Source organism: Pinus tabuliformis, chromosome 6 (assembly GCF_031772625.1).
Source record: "Pinus tabuliformis cultivar Carrire ecotype Pingquan chromosome 6, CPIR1, whole genome shotgun sequence".
NCBI classification, from domain to species: domain Eukaryota; kingdom Viridiplantae; phylum Streptophyta; class Pinopsida; order Pinales; family Pinaceae; genus Pinus; species Pinus tabuliformis.
The window spans coordinates 861,728,375-861,741,553 of record NC_142292.1 but is presented as its reverse complement, the minus strand read 5'-3'; the positions used below and the strand labels follow the sequence as shown (position 1 = coordinate 861,741,553).

The 13,179-nt window shown below is 40.2% G+C and overlaps 1 protein-coding gene across 9 annotated transcripts in view; it reads left to right on the top strand.

Moving 5' to 3' along the window:
• Positions 1 to 13,179, top strand: part of LOC149261610 (putative RNA-dependent RNA polymerase 5) — a 489,457-nt gene that overhangs the window by 31,006 nt on the left and 445,272 nt on the right. For 8 of the 9 annotated variants that reach the window (XR_016258459.1, XR_016258462.1, XR_016258461.1 and 5 more), the window contains exon 5: positions 9,543 to 9,768. Coding sequence is in view for 6 of the 9 variants with exons in the window: in XM_089422462.1 (XP_089278588.1) it covers positions 9,543 to 9,768 (226 nt within the window). In the remaining 3 variants the exon portion in view is untranslated. The remainder of the gene's footprint in view (positions 1 to 9,542; positions 9,769 to 13,179) is intronic. The other variant, XM_089422451.1, reaches the window with a different exon arrangement.

The following is a 13,179-nucleotide window of genomic DNA, read 5'->3' as shown; positions in this document are numbered from 1 at the left end:
TGAGCCAATTCATGGTGGAACCAAAGCAAGTGCATTGGATTGAAGCAAACCATGTGCTCAAGTACTTGCGTGATACAATGGAGTATGGACTGAGATATGTCAAAAGTGATGAAGAGAAGCTATAGGGGTATATGAAGTTAGATTGGGTTGGGAGTGTAGTGGATAGGAAAAACACCTCACGGTGCTTTTTCAGCTTAGGATAAACACCTCAGGGTGCTTTTTCAGCTTAGGATAAACAATGATTTCATGGTTAAGCAGGAAGGTAGGTTTTCATGGTACTTACTTTAGTAGAGGCAGAGTATATGGCAACAAGTTTGGCAAGTTGTGAGGCTATTCGGCTTCACAAGTTTCTTATAGGATTATTTGGTTAGGAGTTGGAGCTTGTTACCTACCAACATGGGTAACCCATAAGAGAACTTTTCTCCTTCGTTTGACAACTAGCTCGATATTCAGCTAGCTAGCAGCCTCTGACAACCACTATTTGATGATGATATGCAATGTGCCTTCGCCATCTGCATCAACCACATACCTCTCACCATCTGACATTTCCACTTGGATGAAGATGGGTTACTATTCAGAAGGTACTTTGATAATTTTGCTATTGGGTTCTTATACTTGTTTGTTTTGGCCATTTAGTATGGATAAAGGGGTGATTTGGAGGATTGATGGATCTTCAGTGTAAGTTTGTTCTCTCACCTTATCAGGGGGTTAATCTTTAGCCCTAGTCCAGTGGGACCTCCCTTGAGGCCTTAAGGTTATAGGAGGGGTGCTAATTGGGAAACCTGGATTGAGATAGTGTGTTCATTATCCCTTACACCATACTTGCCACTTTCCATCACACATTATAAGCCTCATTTACCGCATCCATTCTTCGGGCCTAACTTGTCATTGGCTCTTTGGGATTTGGCACCCTCATGTCCACACTCCTTTTGGCCAGAAAAAATTGTTGTGGAGGTTGATGTTGTTGAGAAATCTAGGGCATCAAACAAATTAGATTCTTCAAGTGGATTTCTCTTATTCCTTGACATTTTCTTGTGATTATTCTTTCCCTTTTCTTAGTTATTCTTTTCAATTATGTTCATCAAGACAAATGCCAAACAAACAAGATCAACAAGGACACAAGATGTAGGGGCCAAGGCAAAACCCCTATGAAGGGGAAAACCCAGTCAACTCTTTCTCTAGTAGATTAGATCATGATGAGATACACTTGACCTCTTGACCAATAGACTATATCCAACCACCAAATCAACTCCTTTCCATTGTTCAATTTCATCTTTATGATCCCTGCAATTGGTCTTTGCAACAATGTATTGGCTTGTGCAACAAGGGTTCTTGTCCTTCTGTAATAGTCTCTGTCTCAAGGATTCTTGGCCCCTTGTAATTACCTCTGTAATGATAGCAGAACTTTGGCCTCCTGTAATGATTGCAGAATTTCGACCTCCTATAATGATAACAAAACTTCGGTCTCCTGTAATGATAGAATAACTTCAGCCTCTTGTAATGAATCATGATAACAAAACTCCGAATTCCTGTAATGATAGAGGAACTTTGGCCTCCTGTAATTATATCAAAATTTCAGATTAATTCTCTTTTCTTCTTACCCGAGCCTCAGAAATTGCAGATCACAATATTGTCTTCAAATGGTCAAATGATAGGCTATAAATAGTTGTTTGCCACTGTACATTTTGGTCGACATGAATAATCCTTGAAGCCAACTTTTTCACTTGAGACCAATTTGTAGGCTTGTTTATAGGCCAACTTGTAGATCTTCTAGTTTGGCATTTGACTTGAGGAATATATAACAACCTTTTGTAGATAAAGGAGCTAACTTGGTGGAGGATAGACAAGACACAAATATTTTTCTTTCTTGACTTTAAGGAGCCTAAGAAGGGTCTTGACCTATTGACCATTGACCTAAGCATGAAACCCATGCTTTAATAAGTCAATAAAAATTTATTTTACAAATAATTTTCTTTCTTTTGACAAATACATAATTCAAATACAATTATGAAGACCGACGCTAGTTACATTCTTCAACAACCCCCCTTAACTAGGAAGGCATTCATAATTTTTACATATGGGAACAAGGATGATCTCAAAATGAAATTATCTATAAAGACAAAGAGTCATACAACACCACAGTGCTCTGAAGTTAGATACTTGACCAAGGTATTTAATTGGGTGGGACTAAGGTGTATGCCAAGCGTTAGCCACTATAGGTACCATTAGGCTTCCACTCTAACACAAACCTAGTGATTTAGGTGCGTATCCAAGGTCAGAGATCTATGACCAACGCCACCCTCCCTAATTTGGGATTTGGACATCAACACATGGGCTGGCTAAATGTCCTCCCAAGCATCAGACACTCAACCCCAGATGCTTACATCTCTCCTTTAAAAACTAGATATATATCCATCAATCAACCATGCTTCCAAAATTTGTACTTTTTTTTGGAGAGATCTTGCACAAGGACAACGCCAATTAGCAATAACCTTTCAATACATATACATGTTAATACGAACCTTAGGGGTCTTCAACTACTCTGATGTTGGTCATATATCTTTCAAAAACATCCAAAACTTCTTCAACTTTGTTATCAACATATTATGAACTCATGGAGTGTATCCAAGCTCCCCCTCAACTCAATAATAGACTTTATTAGGTGCTTCTCCTCATCATGCTCATCATTAAGTCATTTTCAAGATAGGTGAATATCTTCAACATTTTGAAGATTATGTACCTACAAATCTTGTAACAAGTATAACCAAATACAAGTATACAAAAGCATGAGACAACTAGCACATCATCATATTAAACTTCCATAGCTCAAACTTGAATATTCAATTTCATCAACCATATCTTAAACTTTCACATCGATTAGAACTAACGTTTTTGACATAAAACCCTAGTTAAACCTTAGATATCAACAACTCAAAAGCAATTTGTCTAGGGTTTTATTGAAACCAACACTTACTAGGGTTTTGCTACAAGTCTTAGGTTTAATCACTAAGACACAAAATGAAGTTAGTAATCCAGACATATCATACATCTAGGGTTATTTCCCCACGGAAAAAAGTGTAATTTTATTAATATAACAAAATCACATTCTGTAGATGTATGTGTATACATTTGGTGTATAGATCGTATTGATCTAGCCAAGATTGGCAATATAGCCTTAGATCATCATATGCATATTCAGTGTTGATTTGATATTCTGTCATAAGCATATAAAATATATTCTAAGATAATCTGTGCATAGCATAGTCAAAATTTGCTGCTATTTATCAAAAAATAAATATAACAGTCTATGATGGCACAATATATGTATCAAAAATAAAGTATGCATAAAAAAAGTAAATAGAGTAGAGGTTGGCCTCTCTCTATACTATCATCTGTGCCTCCATAAAAGGCTGATGATAAAAGCCAAAAAGGTCCCGTGTTGATACTCTTGAATTAGTAATCCGCCCCTATCTAGTCAGAGCCCCTCCTTGGAGAGTAAGTTCTCCATAAGATTGTGTTCCCTGTGACCATATGTAAAAGATATATGAGCAATAGTAGATGTCAACCTGTGTATCTCATTGATAAGGGGTTGTAACCGGGGGCTGTGGCATCGCTGTGTTGCATTCATCCAATGTATGGTAAGGAGTGAATCCCCAAAAATGTTGATGGAGGCCAGTCCAAGGTCGATAATGAGAATGTAAGTATTTTAAGGGCCAACAGTTCTGAAAAATTATTTGATCCTTGACCCAGATTCATCGTAATCTTGTAGTAGAGGAGATCATTTAGATATAGAGCCACCCCTCCACCACAGTTCCGTGCTTCCCCTTGTGATGCACCGTTGAAGAAAGCCCAGAGTACACTTTTATCTATATTTAGCTCTCTTATAATCCTGTGCCTAGGGATGATAAATTGTTTGGGAAGAGATGCCAAGAGAGCGAGTGATCTTGTAGCAGTGATCTCTAGTGGAAGATATTTGTCCTTAAAAGTAGCTTGATTGGCCAACTATATACCCCAACATTCAAGTACATGGAGACATAATTTATCTCGAGTGTTCGAGTTCTGTGACCAAAGTAGCTAGGTCTCCTTGATGGTATCACCAGATGACCAGTCGTATTGGGACCCAAGAGAACTGGTAAAAATCGACCACACAACTTTGCTATAGTTGCAATGTTTAAAAAGATGAAGGATATTCTCACCCTGTTCTTTGCATAATATACACAAACTAGGCCCGATCCTAGATATGTGCTGTAGGATGTCCTAAGTAGGAGCTTTGTTCATAAGAACACACCACATAAAGAGTTTTGTCTTTGATGGACAACAAATTTTCCAGATAATGCTCCACCATGATTCACGCTGTTTAGGGACCTTGTTTGCGATTAGTTGAAGATAGCCCTGAAGAGGCGTGTGTTTACCATCCGAGGAGTATTGCCAGATCAATTTGTCGTGGCTTCATCTAGTCGAATGTGAGCATTTGTTAAAGAGATGATGTAGTTCTCCCAAATCTGTAAATGATCCCCAACTAACTGTAACTGAGCTCCAGAAAGCCAAGTCTGTGGTAGAAGTGGGTCCTGATTGGGGGCCTCGATCTGGCCGAGGAAATACAACCCTTGGTGCCTGAGGTAAACAGTGAGGGCCTTTGGTAGTCTGTGGTGGTCTTCATTGCCCACCCATGGGTCCAGTGTGAGACGAAGGCAATTACCCCTATCAACCTCCCAGGCCAGTCCATCAGATAAAAGGGTAAAAGAGTTGATAACCGCCTTCCAAACAATAGAAAATTGATGGTGGGCTTGTCAGGTGATCAAATCTAGTCTTCAAGGGACAAAGGGTAAATGTATTTCTTGTAGACAACCATTGACCAAAGTTGGCTGCTTGTGATGGTTCTCCAACCCACTTTAGTTGACAGAGCTTAAGTAAAAAGAGTAAAGTTTTTTATGCCCCAGCCTCCCCAGGTCTTTGGTAGGGCAATATGGTCCCATGCAACCCAAGGAAAAGCGTGTGCTCCAGAGCAACCAACCCATAGGAAGTTGTAGCAGAGTTGTTTAAGATAGCCAAAAGTGCCCTAAGGAACCCACGAGAGAGAAAGCCAGTAAACCAGAATAGCTTCCAGGACAAATTTTACAAGGAAAAGTCGACCAACATGAGAGAGCCACCTAAAACTCCAACGTTTTCTTTTTTCTTTGTCCACTCTCGAAAGTAGCCATTCCCAATTAGAAATGAGGTAGTCATTTGGTTTCAGTAGGAAGCCCAGATACTTGAGACTCTAGTCCATGGGAGAAAATGTGAGAGGAAAACTATTATGATAGAAATTGAGATCATTAGGACTTAAAAAGTATGTGATCAATGTGGATTTAAGATGTTTGATAATCATACCTGTGGCATCGCCAAAGAGTTTCAGGGTCTCCAGAACAGAAGATCCCTCCCTTTGTGACCCATTGCAGAATATAAGGATATCGTCCACGAAAAAGAGGTGAGTAATGGTGCAACCTCTAGCCACCTCAATGCCAACAAGAAGCCCTCTACGTTTCAAATCAGCAAGTGATCTACTCAAACCTTTGGCCACGAGAAGGAAAAGTAAAGGAGAAAGTGGGCAACCCTATCAAAGACCTCTTTTCGCTTTGAAGAAAGGGGAGGCAGATCTGTTGATTAGTACATCAAAGGAAACTGTAGATATACAACTCATAATCCATCGAGTGATGTCCAAAGAGAAACCCAACTGTGTAAGAAGAAGTTTGATGTATGTCCAGCTGACATGGTCAAATGCCTTGGATAGATCAATCTTTAATAAAGCCCCTTTTAGTTTCTTCAGTTTGATGCTATGGAGTCCTTCTTGAGCAACCCTAATAACTTCGTGGATTTGTCTACCTTCCAAAAAGGCAAATTGTTTTGGAGAGATGTTCCTGGAGAGAATAGGCTTTAATCTGTCGGTGATAATCATAGAAATGACCTCGTAAATGCAGTTACAGAGTGAAATAGGTCGGAACTCCTCGAAAGTGGAAGGGTCATCATTCTTAGGTGTTAGAGCTATAAATTTGGAGTTGAAAGCCTGATGTATGTTGCCCTGTGTTCGAGAGTCCTCCACAACTCTAAAGAGGTCATCACCAAGTATTTCGAAAAGCCCAAGAAAAAACTCCACTGACCAACCATCCGGTCTCGGGCTTGTCTTTCTGAGTCTTCTTGAGGACCGATAGAAGTTCATCCTTCGTGATTGGTGCCATCATCTTCTCATTGTCATCATCGAGGGTAAAACGGGGGAAAAGTAGAGCAGTGCAAACCACCTCAGCAATAGGGATTCCTGGAGGCTCCTTGAAGAGGTGTTTGAAATGATCCCTACCCATGCTCGCAAGAGTTGCAAAAGAGGTTTGTAGTTGTCCATCTTGATGTTGCTGTTCTTACGTCCTCTGTAGTAGATGTAGAAAAACTTTGTGTTATCGTCACCTGCTTCCAGCGAAATGGCTCTGCTCTTCAGTCTCCAAGTAGCCTCCTGTTCAGCTAGAATGGATGTTTTTCCTGTCTCAAGGTGAAGAAAGTTTTCCTTAGAGGCCGAAGATTCATAGCCTTCAGAGTAGGTGCTCGAAATAGTATGTAGTTCTTCTTCAATTAGTAGGAGTTCCCTCTGTTCCTCCATCCTTTTTTAATCGACCAAATGATGGATTCTTGTTTGATTTGTTTCAGATTATGTGCAAATTGGCCCGCAATAGTGAAACCCTGATTAGGATCATAATTACACCAGGTGTTCCGAACCAGATTAATATAGTCTGGATCCTTAAGCCATCCAACATTCATTTTGAAAGGACCAGGTGGTTTGGGACTCAGGAATTTAATTTCCAGGTAGATAGGGGGTTGGTCAGAACCACCACCCTCTCCAATCCAATGATGCGATAGTGGGAGTTCTTGCAACAATTGCTCCGCCAATAGGAATCTGTCCAATCTTTTCCCAATCCTTTCAGATCTAGGTCTTTTGTTTCTCCAAGTAGGTTTGATCTTGAGGGGAGCCAGGTTCTGAAGATGATGATGATCCTTAATAAACTGTGAAAAATACTGTGAATTCGGGTCAGCTTGTGCGGTTTCACCCTAGCTTTTTGAGCAACCTATAAAAAAATTGGGATCACCACCAATTATGAGATTGTGTGCAGACAGAGATAAATGACCTTGAAGAGAGTCCAAAATGGTAATTTGTCGTGAACAGGACCATAAATATTCAAAATTAAGAAATGCTTATCCAAATATTGAGTAAAACAAGAGAGGCCGATGATTGACTAAGAATCCCACACTGAGAAAGGTTTAATGGATTGAGTAAGCCAGCCAGTCACCAACCGACCTGAACGACCGATAGCGTCGAGAGACAAAAAATCCTATTAAGTCTGTTGGATTTTGAGTGATTTAAAATTATACTTTGTCCATATGAAATCCAATGAGGTTGGAACCAATCTCAAACATCCAGAGTCATTTCATCGTAATGTTGAAAATTTAAGAAAAATGATGAAAATGAAAGATAAAGGAGAATGCCACTTTTACTTTAAGAATTTAACATTACCATGAATTGCATAGCAATAATAGAGCCATAGGCTTGAATATTAGGCTTCCTCACACAAAATTTCTTGAAACTCACAAGGAATGCTTTTGGAAGCCCCCCTTAAAAGGGGTGCTTCTGAGTGTCCCCCTTTTGAGGGGTGTGCCCAGAAGCACCCCTTTTGGGGAGATGCGTGCCCTACACTGGAGAATCGTTTCCCCCTGCGTCTCCCCAAAAGGGGGACGTCGGGAAACGTTTCCCTAGACGTCCCCCTGTCCTGGGTTGACGGAAGCATGGGGTGCATGCACCCCACCGTGGGGGACGTGTCTCCTTGGAACATTGCTTAGAATATCCTCTAGGTGAGAAACTGGGAAGTCTCCCATGTGGGGAAATTCCACTAAAGAGTAGGAGGTGGACTGCTAAGTTGATAGTGGCAACCCCTTGATTGTTGCATCTTGATTTGGATCTTGCCTTGTGAGGACTTTCCCAAGGCCTGCTAGATTTTGCGGTAGCAAGCCTTATGGCTTGTTGGTAATTACAGGAGTTGAAGGAGCCATAGGAGTGGGTTATAAAAGGCCCTGCAGGGTATTGGGTATCTGTGGGGAATGGGTGAGGAGTTAAGGGAGTGGAGGGGATGATGTTGGAGGGAGAAGGGAGGGGGAAGAATAGACACCGAAGGTGTAAGTGATAGTGGGGAGGAGAGAGGGAATAAGGGCAAGGGAGAAAACAAAGGGGTCAATAGGGAGAGGGAAAGAGGGTAGGTCCTTGAGGGAAGTGGAATGGGAGTTTGAGGGGGTTTGTGGTCATGTTGCATGTTGGGTGACGATGTCATAGACGGTCACAGGGCCACATGATTACAAGAGAGAAGGTGTGGGGGGATTGTGCAGGTTTTGTGGGGTGCATGTAGGGCCATAGGCCCATGGGAGGGGGGTTGTAGGTGTTGCGAGAGGGCTATGAGATAACATGGGGAGATCATAGGTGCCTTAGGGAGGTCATAGGTGTCACGGGGACATGTTGAGTGAACATTATCTTGGGAAATTGTTAAAGAGAATAGAACCCTTGTGAGAGGTAGGATTTTTATCTTATCCTTTGGAACAGCACTCCAAGCCATGCTTCTCCATGAGAGTATCTTGGAGATTTGAGGTTTTCTCGAATGGGAATATCCAGTAAATGATCTATTTTCAGCTTTACAACTGTTTCCAAAATCCATTCACAGGGCAAAGAGATGTTATTTCACTTTCACAAACCTGAATACACCTTTTATCTTTATTTTGCCAAAATCTTCCTCGTTGGCAAGATCCTTGCTATGAAGAGATTTGCTTTCTCCTTGTGCGGCTGCAACACCCCTCCCGCAAAAGTTGATATCGTCCTCATGGTGAAACATTCACACACACATGCGGATCCTTGTGTTTGTGGGGTGTGTGCATTATATTGCAGATTTGTAAAACATGGCGTATGAAATTGGTTATTCTGATAGGCATTAATGTTGCTATTTTTTGTAACATTTTCATGCTTGTAAAAAACAATAATACTCATGGTTGATTATCTAATCAGGTAGACATGTTGCAGTTGAAATTGATTTCATAATCCCAGTTTAGTTGGGATCTATCTCCAAACACTATTTTCCAATTCATATTGAAGTAATAAATGTTTTAAAGTTCTGCTTCTAATAAAGTCTGGTCGATCTGTTAATTAGTTTTACTCTATAATGAACTGCCCCATTTATAATATAGAAACCAATAAGATTGGTAATTTATGAATCCTGTTTTATATCAACTGTACTTATATGCAGGGTTGTTCCATCAAGTCGTTGATTGGACTAAATGCACACATTCTGTAGACTTATTGGATAATAGGTTTACTAATTTTAAATGCTTCTGTAGAAAGTAGTTTTCATACAAAGTAATGTTGTTTTACAACATTTGGATATTACAACGAGAGTTCTTAGAACAATATATTTTACGTATGTTAAAAAAGAATTGAATTGAAATTAGCTTGCTATCTAATATTTGTTTTTGCATTTGTCACTCAGGGCCCATCTTTGGCAAATACGGGAAATCATTTGCAAAGAGTTTTAGGCGATTCAAATATCCTGCAAGTCCACTTTGCTGAGGAGTTGCTTCGAGAGGGAGTAGATCAAAATAAAAAGAATGGAAGTGCATATTACAAATATAAACCAAGCATAGATGAAAGAAACACATATCATAGGCTGGCAAAAGAAGGGATTTTTGTAGGTTTACGTCTATACCAATTTTTCGGTAGGCAGCTTACTATATATATATATATATTTTTAAACTTTTTAATAGACCCCTGTCACATTACTTTTGATCGGTGTCTTGTATTAATATCATATACAATCTTCTGAGTTGTTTCTTTCGCCTATTTACTAGGATTAATGTTCATTTAGGAAGAGTTCATGTCGCTGTATTTGCAAACTAACTATAAATAGTTAGTTCTGGTAACATTGCGTGAACACAAACAAAATATAATTTTTTGAGACCATAATCATTTTTCAGTAGTTTTGAAAAGGGTTTGCATGTTATATGGTTATTTTTGTTCTTATACATGGTGTGGAAAATCCACGAAATTCTGCAACTGCTGATATGAACAATCTGAAAACTAGTTTCTTTTCATATAGACAGAATTTCTCTACTTATTTTGCGGCGGAATACGAACGGAAATAAATATACAATCACACAATTTTTCTAGGGAACCCAACTGGGAAAACCCCTTGCTTGCTTGAGAATATTATTGAAGAGGAACGAGCAATAGATATTTTACAATACAACTTTGTTTCAATAGAGAATACAATGATCCTCCTGCTTGAACTAATCTTGAAACAATCTGCAAGACCCCTGATACTTATGCCTTCTTGCCTTGCCTAGATGAGCTCTGAAATCCTTGTGCAAATCTTGGGAAATAAGCCCCTATTTCCTAGCGCATGAGCTGCTCCTATTTCTTAGGAATTAGCCCCTATTTCCTAGCGCATTGCGAAAGCAATTTTTCCTCAATCAAATCTCGCTCACAAGCTCCTTCTTGTTTTTGTCACTCTTACAAGCTCACACTCAATACTTGTGCTCAAGAAGAATGATAACAATTGTGCCTTTGCTCTTCCTTATAAGCAATTCTAATGGCTAAATCTGGCAAGTCAATATTTTAGGAATCAAACTAGTGATTGAGTTGTTCACTGAGTTGGCTCATGCAACTTGTCCTAAGTCTTGATCTAGAATTAGAGACTTGTCACTCATCCTTTTCCAAGTTAACTTGCACTAGAAGACAATGAAAACGGCCTTCCACTTTTGCACATTAGTTAATTGCTTCATAACTCGTCCTAATTTTTAGGGACTCATCCCAAATCATAGGAACTCATCCTAACTTACAGAAATGAACTCCTAACTTATAGGAACTTGAGCATGCTAAGGAAGAACTCGTTGAGGTCCCTTTGATTAAGGCACAAATCAAGGAACCCTTTCTTGCTATCATTTTCAACACTCCCTCTTAGCGAGGAAGGTGCCTTTGGAAGAACCTTGTCCACCTGGATCTGTCTCCAATACTACCATGTTCTCCGTTGCTGTAGTTGCTCTCTTTGAACTAGAAGACTTCCCTGCTTTCTTCTGCGAAATCTGATCTGAAGACCTGTTCTTTCCCACCATGCTCTACAAGTCTATCACTCTAGTCATAAGTGCCATGTACCTCGTGTACCTTTGCGACTACTTCCTTTGGTTGGAAGTGATACTAGAAGATTCAACTCTCTTTTTATCTCCCTTAACCAGGTCCTTTGCCCACTTGGCTCGAACTCTTCGTAGTCTGACTGAGTGGCTGCCTCCACTTGCCCTGGGCTATACTTCTCATCATCCTGTTGGTCAACCCAACTGCCAACTAGCTTAGACTCAAATTGAGATATTGGCTGAGGCTCCATCTTGAGAGATCTATCCCGCACTTGCTCCACCACTACTTCTCTACTTTGAGCCCTTCTTGCCTTGCCGCTCAAGGCAGCACCTGTCTCTACTTGCAACTTGTAGATATTCTTCACGCTCACACCTATTTGCCTCTCACACCTAGAAGCTAATTGCCGGAGGTAAGCCTTACTTATGCTGAAGATGATATCTTATCATTTGTCCTCAAGGGTAGCTACCGAAACGAGATTCTTCCTCAATCCTGGAACATAGAGAAGATGGAAGCGCTTGATCTTGCTTAAATCCTTCTTCTTGTTGAAATATGTAATTAGCTTCAGCCTTCATAAATGTATTTGAGTCAATGAAATGTACTTATCAAAATAATGAAGAAAATATTTTATTATTATGACTTATTAAAGCATGGATTTCATGCTTGGGTCATCATATTTTAGGTCAAAGTCCTCGTTGAGGACTTCTAGGATTTATTTTGAGTCATTAGAGTCATTGTACATTAAAAGAGACCCTTCTTGGGCTTTCGAATCATGTAAAAAGAACTATTTTTAAGTCAAAAATGAATTTAGTCTCCTCCACACCAAGTCGGCCTCAAGAAGATCAAGTCGACCTCAAGAAGGGTAATTCGACCTCATTGGAAGGCTATATATACAAGGCAGTTCGAATTCATTTGGAGCAATCCACTCTCTCACACATAGTTCGATATTTGAAGCTGGAAGCTGGGAAGTGTGAAGTTGGAGTGCGAGTTTCTGGAGGAAGGTAGAAGACACTAAGATCGAAATTTTGGGCCAACTCTCTCTCACTTCTGAGGTGTATCAAGGAGGATTGAAGTTTTCCTAGTCTAGTCGAAGTTGTTGCTGTTGCTGCTACTAGGTCGAAGCTGCTACTGCATGTTGATGCTGCTAGGTCGAAGTTTCTTTTGAAGGGTTATCATCTACAAGAAGGATTGAGGGCTGACTTGGTGTGGAGGAAGTCTTTGTTTAGGTCAAAGAGTCTTGGATTATCTCGAGAAACTATTGAAGGAAGAATTGTTGACTGGGTTTTCCCCTAGATAGAGTTTTTTCTCTGGCTATCTGCCTACATCTGTTGTCCTTGTGTTATGTGAAAATTCTTGAATTTGACACATCAAAAACCCCTACTGCAATTACTGGTTTACAATCTCCTACTTTTTTTTACATTAACAAGTTATTTAATTGCATAAACATCGAAGTAAACACTATTGCAACCTTCACAAATATACAGATCATGCACTGAAATAAACGAAGACAATAACACAAGGGACACCGTTATTTTTCGCCAATTGTCCCTGGAAAAACCCAATTCGGGAAAACCGATGCAACATATAGAGGGTTTGTATTATTAAGCAGATTTCGTGAATACAACTAGGGTGCCAGAAATGGTTCACCCAACAGAGAATGTCCTCGGCAGTAGTACCTCTATCCGGAGACAGATATTTCGACAAATCAACAACCGGATGATCAAACCCCACAGTGACTCCCACTGTTCCCTATGTTGGACAACGAAAGCTGCTCCAAGCACTGCGCTGGAACTACGTCATTCCTCTTGAGGTTGTGTCACCATCTCTCGGCTCAGAGTCTGCTGATCTCCTCCCAGTCTGCCTAACATAATCTCCCCAGCGCTGCCTCTGAGGCCCAACATCAGCTTCTATGGCTTCTGTATTAGCGCTTCGGCCTCTACGTCAGCCCTTCTAGGGTCTGCACTATCTCTCTTGGCACTGTGCCGCCTCTCTGTTATGTATTC